The sequence below is a fragment of the Ornithorhynchus anatinus genome, chromosome 18, assembly GCF_004115215.2.
Source record: "Ornithorhynchus anatinus isolate Pmale09 chromosome 18, mOrnAna1.pri.v4, whole genome shotgun sequence".
Classification (NCBI taxonomy): domain Eukaryota; kingdom Metazoa; phylum Chordata; class Mammalia; order Monotremata; family Ornithorhynchidae; genus Ornithorhynchus; species Ornithorhynchus anatinus.
In genome coordinates, this window is record NC_041745.1 from 1482407 (window position 1) to 1497997 (window position 15591).

Genomic DNA, 15591 nt, shown 5'->3' on the forward strand with positions numbered 1-15591 from the left:
AGGCTTCACCTCTTCCCCGATGCCCCTTAGCAGGACATAGCACAGCCCCTGTTGGCACCTGAGACCACCCAGAGGAAGCAAATCGGAGTCCAGGGGCCTGAGGGGCTAGAGTGGGGGCAGCAGGCTCCTTTCCTCAAGGCCAGCCTCAGTGGACAGGCTAAGGACCAAAATGACCGGCACGGGGGGTGAGGGGCTCAGAGAAGTGCTAACCAATAGAGAGTCAGACCAGGCCCCTGGCTTGGCCCAGGGCAGATGAGGATCAGGCCTTGGTATTAGGGGGTGTTGGGGGAGTCCGTGGTTCCGAGACACAGGTCCTTCTACTCGTAAATAAGTGGCTGGGTCCGCTGCTGGGCCTCTGGCTCAGACCCGAGGCTGGGGAACAGGCGGGCAGGGAAGGGGCAGCTCGCTCCAACAAACAATAGCCCAGAGCAGATGTTTCCCTTTTTTAATCAATATTCTCTAGGTTCCCCAGACAGAGGAAAACCCCCACATCATCTCGAGGAAGGTTCAGTGCCTCCCTGATGCTGGATCCCATCCCTAGGTCTGTGTCCCCCTTGCTGCCCCAGAGGTGGTGGTCACTTTATCTGACCCTCTTGAACCCCGAATGGGGTGAGGGAGGGCCCCAATTGGGGAGAAGAGATGAGGGTAGCGGCAGCAAGGGCGTTAAGAGACCTTCCCTCCACCAACACATCTCCCCACCCCGTGGTGAAAACCAAGGTAGCTTGCCCTGGGTGGCCAGGGCCTAGAGCCCGGGTCCAGTCTCAACCAACAGCACCACCGGGAGTGGGGGCTACCGGCGGACAACCTCCGGTCCGGCCCGCTCTCCGCCTTAGTCCTTCCCCCAGCCCAACCAGGGGCCATGGCAGAAAGGGAGGGGCAGAAAGGAGACCTGGCAACCAATAAATAAAACCCACCACCAGCAGGGTCGCGCAGGCCCGGGGAATCAGTGACCGGTGTCCCTGGGCGGGAAGGAATGGGTTGCGGGAGAGGGAGTGTCATTGTCCTGTGTTTATAAAAACCTACTGGGGAGGGCGCCCACCTCCCACATCCTCTCCTGCCCAGGGGAGGGGCCTCTCCCGGGGAGTACATGGTACCCAGACCCGGGGGTCATCACGGCCCCACCCTGGGGGGAGGGAGCCCCTTCCCCGTGCCCCCCCCCCCCCCCCGCCCCCAGGCTCATGGCGGCCCTGCTCCTCACGACTGCTCCGCGGCTCCGGCCTCCTCCTTCGGGGGCGGCTCGAGGTAAATGGGGGTGACGGACGGGGGCTTCTTCACCCTGCGGGGAGGAGAGGCGGGGTGGTGGCGGACATCTCCAGACCCAGAGGGGAAGAGGCCTGGACTTGGCCTCGAGTGGAGGCTTAGGCCCCGGGGCTTGGGGAGTGGGAACTGGGGGGCGTACCAGGCAGATGTCTGGCCTCGGTCACATCTCCCACCAACCACCGATCCCAGGGCCTATTTGCCATTTGTAGCGTGGCCTGGGCACTTTGGAGAGGGAAGATGGGGAGGGGGACACTCACGAGTACGGGGAGGCCGGAACCCCCACCACCAGGAAGTGATTCTTTTTCCGGAAGAGCCGCCACAGCCCCTTGTGGTTCCCCCGCACGTCCAGGTCCCAGATGTGGAGGCACTAGAGGGGTGGAGGGGAGGGGATGAGGAAGGAGGGGGGCATCAAGGTACCTCTGCCCCCGCCGACACTCGGCGCCCCGAGGTGACAGCCATCCCCACTCGATGAAAGACCACCGGGCCACAGTGAGCCCGGTCAGCCCGGGGACGCCCCGTGGGTCCTGCTGGCCCCCAAGCAGCACCCAGCCCCACCCCCTGCACCTTGGCGAGCTGCGTCCATGTGGAGAAATCGGCTTCCTGCTCCATGCGGATGTAGGCGACGTAGGTGCGGCCCTCGGTGTCGGGCAGGAAGGAGTCCTCGCAGGGGTTCTTGCTGTGGTCCAGGACTTCAGCCTCGCTGGGGGGCACCGGTGCGGGGAACGGGGAGAGCCGGGCTCGGTGTCGAGTTCGGCACCAGGACCCCCCGGGGCGTTGGCAGCCTCGGGCCCTCTGCCCGGGGGACGAGACCCGCCCCCGCGGCCACCCTGCGGCTCACCTGAGCAGTCGGTGAACCTCCACTTCGTAGGCCTCCTGCTTCAGGCTGCGGCGAGGAGACGGCAGGGTCAGGGCCTGTCCCCCGGGGTCAGCCCAGGTCCACCCACCCGCCTGCCTCCCAGAGCCAGCGAGGGGCAGGGAATGCCAGGGGACTTGGCCCTCTCCCCCTGGCTTGGAACCCGCCCCGTGCCCCTGCCCGAGTCCCGAACCTCTCCACGTTTTTCAGCTGGACCCTGGGGACGGTGTTGAACTTGTGCTTCTTGAAGTAGGCTTCCTGCGGGGAAGGAAACGGGACACAGTGGATACACAGTCCGAGCTCCGCCCGCAGCAGGCACGGTCCAGTCCAGTCCTCTGCCCACAGGAGGAATCGCCCGCTGCTCACGTGGAGCTCAAATACATCAACGGAGAACCCATCGCTGGAATTTTCCTTTTATCCTCTCCAGAGTCCAGCCTACTGGGACCAAGGAGAGACTGTAAACTCATTATGAGAGAGGAACATGCCTGCTAATTCTGTGGTACTGTACTCTCCCAAGCACTCGCTATAGTGCTCTGCACATAGTAAGCGCTCAACAGATACCACTGATTGAAGGAGCGAGGGAGACACTGGCTCGGGGGGAGGAGAGTGGCTCAGGGTAAGGGGTCTCGGCCCAAGTCCGGGGGGAAGGCTCGGAGGGACTTCGGCTCAGCACTGGACTTCACGGGGTGCTCCTGGCACACTGGGACCAGCCGGCACTGGCGGCTCCCGGCTGGAGGGCAGGGCCAGGTGACCCTCCAGGGCCCCCTCCGGCTGCCCCATAGGGAGCATCTGGGCCGAATGCCGCTCCGTATGCCCACGGCTGGATCCTGGGGTGAGCCGGAAGGCCTCACGGTACCACCGCAGCCGCACGGGTGAGTGGTCTCCTCCTTCCGCTACTGCGCTCTGCACCCCTGCCCTGGCCTGGGACGGGTGGGGCCCTGGAGACGGAGTGGGAGAGTGCAGAGGGGGCAGAGAGCGGGGCGTCCCGCACTCACGTGGAAGTAGCCGTTCATGTTGAGCCCCACGATGCCGAAGTGGTAGGAGCGGGAGACGTCGGGGATTATGCACTCGCGACCTCGGCGCTGCTCTGGCATCCGCATCCACATGTCCCAGTCCCACAGCTGGGGGCGGGGCGCGGGGCGAGGGGCTCAATGCCAGCCGGCGGGGGAGCCGGAGACCGGGCTGCCCCCAGCCCCACCCTCCCCGCTCCCAGGGGAAGGGGCTGGGGAGGACGGAGACTCTTGTCCTGCCAGCTCCCAAACAAGGAAACAGCACGCGACCCAACCACGAGCTGCGGTCAACCGGTCAAGGGCTTTGGCCAAGTGGACTCTGGCCCGGGTTGGCCCCTGCCTGGAGATGGGGACATCCAGGTACGGGGTCCAGGAGGAGGCTTCCCAGTCTGGATGGATGAATAGGACCCACCCCCAACCCATCCACAACCGCCTGGACCCAAGGCGCCTGGGGGCTCTGCCCAATCCCCGGTCAGGGTCGGTAGCCCGGAGGGCCGGAGCTGGTGGGGACCGCGGGGCTCAGGGGGTGGGCACCTTCTCGGGCGTGGGCCACTTGGGCTCCAGCTCTTCCTTGTAGAGGGATCTCCTGAGCACCCAGCCCAGGCCGGGCATGGTCTCCACGCGGTACAGGAGGGCCGGGTCCTCCGCCGTGTGCTCATAGCCCTGGGGGGGCGCCAGGATGGTTGGGGTAGGAAGGGAGACCCCAACCCCGCCACGGCTGCCCCCTCTCCCCAGACCAGGGAGGCGGTTAAGAGGTAAGACAGGGTCCCCTCGAGCCAAATGGAGGTGCAGGCACTTAGCGTGGGCACGGTGCACAGTTCAAAGGGGCAGAGTTTGCCCCGCCGGGGGGGTGGTGATGCCAATCAGAATCCGAAGGCCTCGGGGTCCATCGGGAGGGAGGGCCGCAGGGGGCGGGTGGAGCGGGTCACCAGGCTGGCCCACCTGGTCATTCCAGGCCGAGATGCAGTAGAGGCTGTCGTCCTCCTCCAGCAGGTGGATGGACTGGCTGAGGAAGCTGGGGGGTGCGAACCAGGAGGGGAGCGGGTGTTCGGGGGCGGGGAGGGGCTCTGCGGCCCGATCACGGCCCCCAACTTCCCCCACCGCCTCCCGCAGCCTCACCTGAAGAAGTCCACCGCGATGTCCAAGTCTTCTTCCAAAACCACGGCGAACTTGGCATCCTGAGGAGAGAAAGGGAGGGCGCGAGGTCGAGGGGTGAGCCGCGGAGGCCAAGGATGAGTTGGGAAGATGCCCCCTGGGCTCCAGGTCGGCATGCAAGGCCGGGGACCAAGACCCACTCCCGGCTTCCAGAAGGCAAGGCAGGAGGAGGGTCCAGGAAGACAGTGCCCGGAACTGGGGGGCTACACGTACTCACCGGATGCAGGTTAAAGGTGGCTGTCAGACTGGCCTTGTAGTGCTGAGGGGAGAGGGGAGAGGGTCAGCTTGAGGCGGGGAGGGCAGAGAGGCTGAGCTGAGGACGAGAGCTGGAGCCTTGGGGTGAGCGAAGCAAGGGTGGGGTTAGGGGCTCTGCCCCATACGGTGGGGTCCAGTTTGGGGAGGGACCCCAGACACGACGAGGGGAAGATGGAGAGGGGCAGAACCACGGGGGGGGGAGGGTGGCAACAGAGGCCCAGGCCCCAAGACCTCCCCGCCTAGGGGCTGGTGGCCGGAGACCTGGGAGACCCGGGCGTTCTTGATGCTGATGGGCGTGTGCTGGATCCCCCTGAGGCCAAACAGGGCCACCACGTCCATCGGCTCCTGCGGGGCGGAGAGAGGGGGCTGCGGCCATGGCAACTCCCAGGCCGGGGGCATCAGGCCAAGCCAGAGCCTGGGCCTTCCGCTCCAGACCCCAGGCAAACAGTCACTACTGGAACTGCCTCCCCCAGGATCGGATCGTGACTTTTAGGCTTGGGGCCCATTCCCAAGTGCCCAAATGGAGGGGGGAGGGGGTCAATGCTGACCCCCCTAACTCCCTCCCCGGCTCCGCAAGTCCGGTCCTCACCTCGTAGTAGCCATCAATGAAGACCGTGATCATCTGCGGGGTGACCCCCTGCACCGAGAGCAGAGACCGCAGCATCCTGAGAGAGAGACCACGTGTCAGGAAGCCGGAGGGGCGGGACACGGAGTCCCCCCCCGGGGCCCAAAAATGCCCCGATGGGACCGGCAGCGCCGGCGGCCCCCCACGCCCCGACACTCACCGGTACAGGTAATTCGGACGGTTCCCCGCGATGACGGCCACGGGCACGTTCGCGACTTGATTGCCTTGGAGCTGCCGGAGGCCGGGAGGGGAGGATTCATACTCGGAGCTCCTCAGGGGGCCGGGGGGTTCCAATGCCCGTCTCCCTGCCCCACCCCTGGGGAGTCAGCTGATCCCTCCACTAACACCTTCTCGCCCCAGGGGCCCCTCGGAGCCCTCAGACCCACCTGGGTCCACCGGCCCACCCCCGATCGCTTGGGAAAACGTCCCAGCCCCCTGCAGGGTTCTTGGTCTAGGAGACCCTGACCAGCTACCTGTCGCCCCGGGTGGGGAGGGAGACACGGGGAACGGGCCAGACCCCCCCCCCCCAACCCCACGACTCACCGGCTCGGGGTTGAACTCGATAGGGGTGGGATCCCTGCAGCTGCACACGCTGCCGTAGCCCTCCACCTTACCGCAGAACCGCTTCCTTCGCCGGTTCAGCTCCGTGTCAGGCCAGTGGCACTCGGCATCTGGGCGGGGGCCGGGGGGAGTGGGGGGCGAGGAGGAGGGAGAGAGGTGGATTTGCATTGGGCAGACCCCCCCAGTGAAGCTCCTCGTTGACTTCTCCCCCGCCTCCCACCTCCAAAGCTTCCTGCAAAACCACCTCCACCAAGAGGCCCCCCTACCCAGCATCAGCCTCGGCGGTATTTTTCGGGCGCCTCACCACTCACTGGGATCTGTCCCCACCTCCCGGCCTCCCCTACCTTCCACCGCGGTCAGCTGGACCTGGGTCTTCAGCAGGACCGGGTCCCCCCAGGTGGACAGTGCGGGAGACCTGGAGTGCTTTTCACCAAACACATCACCTGTGGGCAGGTGGGAGGACGCAAGAGAAGCAGACGGGGGTGGCACGGTCAGGTCACGGTACCCGGCTGACCCATGACCTTCCCCAACGCCCATCTCGGGTTCCCTCTGGGGCGCTGCGGGGGGCTAAGCCGGGTAATCCCTTAGATGTGGACCCAACACTGTTAAGGAAGATGGAGGAGAGGGATGCAAGTGGGAAACAAAGATCGCCCAGGTCGCCTACACAGTGGAACCCAGGGACAGCCAGTCGGGATACCCGAGGGAAAGGGAGGGGTCCCCTTCCCCGCCTGGCACCTCCTTTCTTCCCCACGAATGCCCACATGTCCCTCCAGTTGAGGGCCGAAGCCAGCTGGCTCCCCAGGCTACTCAGCAGGGCCTTGGCCGGCTCCTTGAGGTGGAAGGAGCCTTCGTCCTGAGGAAGTCGGAAACTGGGTCAGTGCCTGCCCCTGTCCCCCCTCCTCTCCCCAGATCAGGCCAGGACCCCTCCAGCCAGGCCCCCCCATCCTCCACTGAGGTTAGATGCCCCGGGCTCCCTTCCTGCTTGGGGACGGGAGGGCGTCACGGCTCACCTTGATGGTGAAGATGAGGACGCGGCCATGGGCCACCATGTTGAGGAAGAGGACCATGGCCTCATCTTCATGGGGAGAGTAGGTGTCGAACACCCGCTTCGCCATCACGTGGCCCTGGGCGACAGACCACGTGGGACTCCTGGGGTGCCACCAACCCCTCCCGCCCGCCACTGCCGCGCCCTGCGCCCCGCCAGGTCTCCGGCCCGCCCCTCCCCCGGTGACCGAGGCGGCCGGCCCCCTCGCCCTCCCGCAGGCCGGGCAGCTCACCGTGGCCTGGTTCAGCACGATGACGTGGATCCCGCGGCCCTGCTCCCGGGCGTCGTCCTCCAAGACCTGCACGGAGGGGAGGGGGACGTGGGCCTCGCTGGCATCAGTCCACCCACAGCCAACCACCGGAGCCCTGGGAGCGGATGCCAGGCGGGTCCCGGGGCGGTCCTCCCATCCCCAGTGTCCTCCACCACAGCCACTCACCGTGGTCCCGTCCACGGCCACGTACACCTTGGAGCGGCTCGAGTACACCTCCACGTCCAGCACCTTACGGGCCCCGGCCGGCCGGTGAGGGGGGTCCAGACGCCGCAGGGTTTCATCTACAAGGGATGAGCCCACCCCAGAGTCACCAGGCTGCTGGCTGGGCATGGCGGCCACCCCCCCCCCCCGTGCCAGGGCCACCACGACCCAGGAAGGATCCAGAGATCGGTCACCTGGGGTGACTGGGAGATGGAGGTCCGGGACGCTCAATTTCGGCCACCCCCCGGCCTCCGCCCCTATCGCCACACCTACCATAGTCCTGTCCCGGCTCTTCCTCCTCCTCCTCGCTGACTGCCCGACGGGTGTCCAGGATTAGTTTGATATTCACAATGACCGTCACCAGCAGGAAGAGGACGGCCCCTGTCTTTGTGGGGCACGGACAGGTCACCCTCTCCCCACATTGGCCGGGTTCTCTGCCTGCCGATCACTGGAAGGGGGTTGGATGGCCACCCGACCACCTCCCCCCACCCCCAACCGGATGCTCTTTCCCCTCTTCCCTGCCCCTGGAGAAGGGATTGGGGCTTGACTAGAGGGTAATGAGGGAGGGGACCCCGTCCCCTGCACCCCCCCAGTTTTAACTCTTCAATGACCCGGCTGGGTCCAAGCCGGATAGGAGGGCATGAGCACCAAGCGGCCACCCCCCTGCCCGGGTGGTCAGTTTTCGCCGAGCGAGACGAACCCCCCCTCCATGGTGCCCAGCTTCTGATTCCAACCCGTCTAGACTCTGTCGCCCCTGGCGCTGCTGGCCGGTGGCCTGCCCTTTGGCTCTGTCCCCAGCGCCGCCCCAGCCTGGCCCAGGAGAACCTGTTGGAGGAAGGGGCGGGGGGCGGGCTGGGTGCCCAGCACCTGTTCCGTCACTCAAGGCTGCCGATTCCCAGCTCAGAGAAGAGGAAGGAGCCCAGAGGGGGGAGGGGGAGGTGGCCCGGACTCCAGCCCCTCTGGACCCACCTCAGGGAACAAGGCGGCCAACCAGGCTGGGCCCAGGACAACCAGGACCGTGGAGGCCTGGGCTCAGGGCCTTGGGGGAGAGGGGAGGACTGTGGGGGCAGAAGTGGGCCTTATCCCAGCTCCCCCGTCGGCCCCTTCGGTTGGAGTCGAGGGAAAGGGGCGAGGGGCTGGGAAGACAGCAGGGGCTGCCCCAGGATACCGCCCCCAGCCGCCCTGGCTCAGCAGGGCCAGCCTGGCCCCCTCCAGCGCCCGCAGCTGACCCCTCGCCCACATTCAGTAAGACAACCCATATCTATTCCCATAGGGCCGGACAGCCCGGGGGCTTCCGGGTACCGAGCTTTCCAGATCCGGCCCGGGTCTCCGAGGATCAAGCCCAACCAGGTCCATCCGGTCCAGCTGGGCAGCCAGGAGACCCCGGGTAAGCCGCTCTTTGCGGGGACGCTCCCGGGCAGTCGGAGACGGGGGGACCCGCCGGCAGCACCCTCTCCCCGGCCCCACCTGTCCCCGCCCCCAGCCCCCAGACCTGGCACAGCCGCCGAAGGCTCCTCTGGTTGCCTAGCTTGTATTTCCAGGCCAGATACCAGCCGCGCCTCTTCCGCAGGTTGTACGGTTTGCCCGGAGCATTCGGTTTCCACTCGTCCATACTCACGGGGTCGGGGGGCGCGGGGGACCGGATGCGGGGCCGGGGGGGGAGCCTCACGATCCCGCCCAGTGGAGCTCCATCCCGGCTGTAGTCTGGAGACGGGAAGCAAGGTCGGTCCAGGGAAGAGAAACAGCTGGGCAGAGCATGACCTGGACCCAGGCAGGTAGGCCGGTCTGGGTTCGAGAACCCGACGGCCCGGGAGGCGGCTGGGATTTGTAGTCTCGGTAGCCCCACACGCACGTGCGGGATGCACCCCAGCCCCGTCCGGCCCAGCCCGGCCTCCCTCGACACAGTGCTCCCCTGCCTTACTCCCGACCACTCTAACCCTAGCCCGGAGCATTCACCCACTCATTCATTCGATCACGTTTATGGAACGCTCACTAGGTGCAGAGCACTGTACCGAACGCTTGGGAGAGTCAACGTGATGATTAACAGACGCACTCCCTGCCCGCAATGAGCTTACAGTCTAGAGGGACCCTGCCCAAGCCTGGAAGCGGCTGCTCCCTGGGACCAGAGGACAGGAAAGGAACAGAGGAGGAAACACGTTCGGATCGACAGCAAAGCAGAACCCACGGAAGCGTAAGATCGAACCTCAGTTCCCCGACGGCCTGCTGTGGGACCCTGGGCAAGTCATTCAACCTCTCTGGGCCTCCATCTCCTTAGCCTTCAAATGGAGCTCGCGACGCCCGTCTGCGTCTCCCAGAACAGAAAACGAGCTAATGGATGTGAAAGCTGGATAGAAAAATAGAGGGGCTCCCCAAGAGGAAGTGCTGGCTCGGAGGGGGCAAACGACAGGACGATGGACAGTTGAAGTGCACCCCAAATATCCCTTCTAGGAAGAGGCGGCCTCCCCCAGAGACACCCCCATCCTGCAGCGGGGAGTTTCTAGGGAGGCGAGGCCTGATCGGGGTGGCCCAGACCGCTTGGCCTCATCCACTTCCAGCCCGCTCCCGGCAAATCCTGATTTGACTACCCCCCAGGTGACGGCCCCCTCCCCTTTGGTTTCAAGCCCAGTAGAGCCTTGGGATGGAGGGAAAGAAGAAACTGGTGGGGGTGGGGGGGGGAGCAGGAACCCTCCCCAATATTTCAGGGGGACAAAAGGTGGGTGACACCCTGATTAAAAAGAAATACCATACTTGGGACAAATATTAAGTGCTTACTACGTGCAAAACCCTGGAGTTGATACAACAGAAATCAGGTCGACCGCAGTCCCCGTCCCATATGAGGTTCACGGTCTGAGGGAGAAAATAGGTATTTAAACCCCATTTGACAGATGAGGAGACTGAGGCCCAGAGAGGTGAAGTGAGTTGCCCAAGGTCACACAGCGGGTCGGAGGTGGAGTCAGGATAAGAACCCCTCCCTCTTGAGTCCCGGCCTCTAGGCCTCGCTCCCTCACTCTGCGGTCCCCCTCCCCTCTGCCCGGGCAGCCCCCTTAGTCTGCCCCTCTCCCCAACAACCCCCCTCTCCAAACAGTCACCGCCTGGAGACCCCCTCCCCATTCAGCCCCATTCTCCCTTTCCCTCAAGGACCCCCTCCCCAAACCCGGTCCCTTCTCTCATAGATCCTTCTCCCCCTCCCCACCATGATCTCCCCTCAAGGATCCCCCCCCTCAGATTTCCTCTCCCCTTTCTCCACACCCCCCCGAGGACCCCCCCCCCCACTCACCAGGAGCCCTCAGGAATCTTCCCTTTCCCCTTCCCACCCTATCCCTCAGGGTCCCAATCAGTGGTATTTATCGAGCCCTCACTACGTGCGGAACGCTGTACTAAGTGCTTAGAGAAGCAGCGCGGCTCAGTGGAAAGAGCACGGGCTTAGGAGTCAGAGGTCGTGGGTTCTAATCCCCGCTCCGCCACCTGTCAGCTGTGTGACTTTGGGCAAGTCACTTGTCTTCACGGTGCCTCAGTGACCTCATCTGTAAAATGGGGATGAAGACTGTGAGCCTCACGTGGGACAACCTGATTATCCTGTATCTCCCCCAGCGCCTAGCACAGTACTCGGCACATAGTAAGCGCTTAACAAATACCAACATTATTATTATTATTATTATTAATCCCCACTCCACCCCTTGTCAGCTGTGTGACTTTAGGCACTTCTCTGGGCCTCAGTTACCTCATCTGTAAAATGGGGATTAAGACTGTGAGCCCCAGGTGGGACAACCTGATTATCCTGTATCTACCCCAGCGCTTAGAAGAGTGCCCAACATATAGTAAGCGCTTAATACCAACATTATTATTATTATTATTACATTATAACAATATATGAGTTGGTAGACCTGTTCCTCCACCCAGAATGAGCTGACCCTCACTCACCCCTCCCACTCGGGGATCACCCCCTGGCCTCTCCCCCCACTTACCCTTCCTCGGGGACCTCCACTTGCCCCTCCCCCTCAGGGACCCCCCTCACCCCTCAACTGACTCCTCCGGCTCAAGACTCCTGCTCTCACCCCTCCCTCTCGGGGACCGCCTCCCCCCCCCCCCCCAGGGAATCCCCTCTCACTGCTCCTTGAAGACCTCCACTCAACAGCCCCCAGGACCCCCTCTCACTCCTCCTCCAGGACCTCCACTGGCCCCTCCCTCAAAGACCCCTTCTCTCGCCCCTCCCACTCAAGGACCCCCTCTCGCACCCCTCCCCCTTAAAGACCTCCTCTCTCACCCCTCCCACTCAAGGACCCCTTGTCTCACCCCTCTCACTCAAGGACCCCCTCTCTCACCCCTCCCCCTTAAAGACCCCCCTCTCGCCCCTCCCACTCAAGGACCCCCCTCTCTCACCCCTCCCACTCAAGGACCCCCTCTCTCACCCCTCCTACTCAAGGACCCCCTCTCTCATCCCTCCCACTCAAGGACCCCCCCCCAGCCCCTCCCCCTTACAGACCCCCTCTCTCATCCCTTCCTCTCAAGGACCCCCTCTCTCGTCCCTCCCACTCAAGGACCCCCCTCTCTCACCCCTCCCACTCAAGGACCCCCTCTCTCACCCCTCCTACTCAAGGACCCCCTCTCTCATCCCTCCCACTCAAGGACCCCCCCCAGCCCCTCCCCCTTACAGACCCCCTCTCTCATCCCTTCCTCTCAAGGACCCCCTCTCTCGTCCCTCCCACTCAAAGACCCCCCTCTCACCCCTCCCCCTTAAAGACCCCCTCTCTCGTCCCATCCACTCAAGGACCCTCTCTCACCTCTCCCCCTTAAAGACCCCCTCTCTCGCCCCTCCCACTCAAGGACCCCCTCTCTCACCCCTCCCCTTCAGGGACCACCCCCGTCCTTCGCTCCTCCTCGGGGCCCTCCACCGACCCCTCCTCCTCCCAGACGCCCCCTCCGCCCCTCCCCCTGGGGGACCCCCACTGCCCCCTCCCCCTGGGGGACCCCCCCCCACCCCGACCCCTCCCCTCCAGGCCCACCCCCCCCCCGGCCCCTCCCCAGTGGGGGAGGGACAGGGACCCACTCACGGCCTTCAGGGCACCGGTCAGCGCAGGGAGCAGGAGGGTCCGGTCCTTCCCGCCATGTTGCCACCTCCCCCTCCCCTCCTCCTTCTTCTTCCTCCTCCTCCTCTTGCTCCTGCTCCGGGTCCGGGTGCGGGTCCGGCGCCCCGCCCCCCACACTTCCGGCTGCCGGGGGGGTGGGGGTGACTCTTAAAGGAGCCTCGCAGCCCCCCCCTCCCCTCCCCCAGCTGGGGGACCCCGGACTCCCACCCTCCTCTAGACGCTGTGCTCCTCCTGCTGCATCACCCCGGCTCGTTGTGGGCGGGCGGGGGACCACTCCTTTCCTCCGGGGTATTTAATAACTGTGGGATTCCTAGAAGCGCTTACTAGGTGCACAGCACTGGACTGAACGCCCTGGAGGGGAGGGGGGGAAATCCAGGCAAATCGGGTTGGACACAGTCCCAAGTGGGGCTCGCTGTCTCAACCCCCATTTTACAGACCAGGGGACTGAGGCCCAGAGAAGTAAAGAGGCTTTTGCCCGAGGTCTCACAGCAGACAAGTGGCCAGGGGTCCTGGGTTCGAATCCCGACTCCGCCACTACTTGTCAGCTGGGTGACTTTGGGCAAGTCACTTCACTGGGCCTCGGTGACCTCATCTGGAAAAGGGGGGGATGAAGACTGTGAGCCCCACGTGGGACAACCTGATGAGGCTTGTATCTCCCCCAGCGCTTAGAACAGTGCTTGGCACATAGTAAGCGCTCAACACACACCATCATTATTATTAATATTACTATTAAGTGGCGGAGTCAGGATTAGAACCCATGTCTCCCAGGCCTGTGCTCTATCCACTACGCCGTGATGCTTCTTGCTTAGTTAAGCGCTTAGTACGTGCCAGGGGCTGTACTAAGCGCTGGGGCAGATGCAAGTTAATCAGGTCGAGCACAGTCCATCACCCACATGGGGCTCCCGAACATGAGGAAGCAGCGTGGATTAGTGGAAAGACGCCCAAGCTTGGGAGTCAGAGGTCGTGGGTTCTAATTTAGACTCTGCCGCTTGTCTGCTGTGTGTCCTTGGGCAAGCCACTTAACTTCCCTGGGCCTCAGTGACCTCACCTGTAAAATGGGGATGAAGACTGTGAGCCCCATGTGGGACAACCTGATGACCTTGTATCTACCCCAGCGCTTAGAACATTCATTCATTCAATAGTATTTATTGAGCGCTTACTATGTGCAGAGCACTGGACTAAGCGCTTGGAATGGACAAATCGGTAACAGAGAGAGACAGTCCCTGCCCTTTGACGGGCTTATGGCCTAATCGGGGGAGACGGACGGATAAGAACGATAGCAATAAATAGAATCAAGGGGATGAACATCTCATTAAAACAATAATAGCAAATAAATAGAATCAAGGCGATGTACATTTCATTAACAAAATAAAGAGGGAAGTGAAAATATATACAGTTGCGTATATGCGCCAAGAACATATATGTGCCAAGAACATATATGTGCCAAGAACAATATATGCCAAGTATATGTGAGTATATGTGCCAAGAACAGTGCTTGGCACATACTAAGTGTTTAACAAATACCAGTATTATTACTATTATTAGTGCAGTGCTGTGCACATATGTGGTCTAATTGAGAGAGCACAGGCCTGGGAATCAGAAGGCCCTGGGTTCTAATTCTGCCTCTGCCACGTGCCTGCTGTGTGACCTTGGGCAAGTCACTTCATTTCTCTGCACCTCAGTTACCTCATCTGTCAAATGGGGATTAAGCCCTGAGGGACAGGATCTGGGTCTAACCTGATTAGCTTGTATCTATTCCAGCGCTTAGTACAGTGTCTGGCACATAGCAAGTGCTTAACAAATACCACCGGAAAAAAAAGTAGCAAGGTCCTGTGAGTCAGAGGACCTGGGTTCTCATGTCATCTTCGCCACTTGTCCGCTGCGAGACCATAGGCAAATCACTTCATTTCTCTCTCTCAGTTTCCTCATCTGCAAAATGGGGATTCGATATCTGTTCTCCTTCCTACTGAGACTGTGAACCCCATGTGGAATCTAGAGAAGCAGCGTGGCTTAGTGGAAAGAGCCCGGGCTTGGGAGTCAGAGGTCATGGGTTCGAATCCCAGCTCTGCCACTTGTCAGCTGGGTGACTGTGGGCAAGTCACTTCACTTCCCTGGGCCTCAGTGGCCTCATCTGGAAAATGGGGATTAAGACTGTGAGCCTCACGTGGGACAACCTGATGACCCTGCATCTCCCCCAGCGCTTAGAACAGTGCTCTGCACATAGTAAGCGCTTAACGAATACCAACATTATTATTAGAGAAGCAGCGTGGCTCAGTGGAAAGAGCCCGGGCTTGGGAGTCCGAGGTCATGGGTTCAAATCCAGGCTCTGCCACTTGCCAGCCGGGTGACTGTGGGCCAGTCACTTCTCTGTGCCTCGGTTCCCTCCTCGGTAAAAGGGGGATCAGGACCGTGAGCCCCACGTGGGAGCAACCTGATCACCCTGTATCTCCCCCACCGCTTAGAACAGTGCTCTGCACATATTAAGCACTTAGCAAATACCGACATTGTTATTATTATTATTAATAATTATCTTGTATCTACCCCAGTGCTTAGTACAGTGCTTGACCCATGGTAAGCGTTTAACAAATGCTACAATTATTGTTAAAGAGGGAACAATAATTTTCAAAAGGTCACCCAGCATTCAGGCCAGAGCTCGCCCCATCACCCGGCTCCCTCTCCCTTTCGGCCTTGGTTCCCTAAGCCCTGAGCCAGATGGGTCCGGGATTAAGGGTTCCCCTCCCCCTACCCCGAACTCCAGCCTGACTCGTGAGCAGTTTATCAGCGCTTAGAGCAGTGCTTGGCACAAAGTAAGCGCTTAACAAATGCTATTATTATTATTATTAGCGAGGGGGAACCCTCGACCGAAACCTGCAGGGATCCGTGACTCCCACCAGGGGGAGCCACGAGGCGCTTCCCAGAGGTGTCCGCAGAGGATTTTTATTTTATTTTATTTTATTTTATTTTATTTTATTTTATATGTGGTGTTAGAGAAGGCTTTGCGAATACCACGGACTGCCCGAAAAACAAACAAATGGATTTTGCAGCAAATTAAACCAAGGTGGTCTTTGGAAGGCCCAGTGACTCGACTTAGCCTATTTTGGACACATCATCAGGAGGACTAATTCTCTGGGCAAGACACTAATGCTAGGAAAAGTCCAGGGAGACGTGGAAGAGGCAGACAGGCAGCTAGATAATAATGATAGCATTTGTTAAGAGCTTATTAGGTGTCAACTGATCTAAGCGCCGGATGGATAGAGACCGTAACAAC

General features: G+C 61.8%; 1 protein-coding gene across 7 annotated transcripts; it reads right to left on the bottom strand.

The window, feature by feature from the left end:
• Positions 1 to 1161: 1161 nt before the first annotated feature.
• Positions 1162 to 12408, bottom strand: POMGNT1 (protein O-linked mannose N-acetylglucosaminyltransferase 1 (beta 1,2-)). 7 transcript variants are annotated; one of them, XM_029083297.2, is made up of 24 exons: positions 12288 to 12408; positions 10009 to 10083; positions 9440 to 9538; positions 8729 to 8940; positions 7510 to 7621; positions 7201 to 7316; positions 6997 to 7062; positions 6730 to 6843; positions 6455 to 6572; positions 6064 to 6162; positions 5702 to 5829; positions 5319 to 5389; positions 5123 to 5198; positions 4795 to 4878; positions 4496 to 4537; positions 4243 to 4301; positions 4066 to 4138; positions 3658 to 3786; positions 3109 to 3234; positions 2307 to 2371; positions 2099 to 2143; positions 1825 to 1960; positions 1518 to 1627; positions 1162 to 1276 (listed from the first exon to the last, which is right to left on the bottom strand). In XM_029083297.2, the coding sequence occupies exons 4-24, from the start codon at positions 8846 to 8848 to the stop codon at positions 1195 to 1197; spliced, it is 1971 nt and encodes a 656-aa protein (XP_028939130.1). In that variant the 5' UTR covers positions 8849 to 8940; positions 9440 to 9538; positions 10009 to 10083; positions 12288 to 12408; the 3' UTR covers positions 1162 to 1194. The 7 variants fall into 7 exon arrangements, with proteins under 7 accessions (XP_028939130.1, XP_028939128.1, XP_028939129.1 ...); XM_029083295.2 differs by having other exon boundaries at positions 9440 to 9544; XM_029083296.2 differs by having other exon boundaries at positions 9440 to 9580.
• Between the last annotated feature and the right edge of the window lie 3183 nt (positions 12409 to 15591).

What these genes read in the sequence shown, in the direction of transcription:
- POMGNT1 (XM_029083300.2), bottom strand. Translation starts at nt 8,848, where the DNA reads ATGGACGAGTGGAAACCGAATGCTCCGGGCAAACCGTACAACCTGCGG. An exon ending in GCCTTCGGCGGCTGTGCCAG is followed by an intron (nt 7,622 to 8,728) that starts GTCTGGGGGCTG and finishes TGCCCCACAAAG; the next exon opens with ACAGGGGCCGTCCTCTTCCT. An exon ending in AGAGCCGGGACAGGACTATG is followed by an intron (nt 7,317 to 7,509) that starts GTAGGTGTGGCG and finishes CATCCCTTGTAG; the next exon opens with ATGAAACCCTGCGGCGTCTG.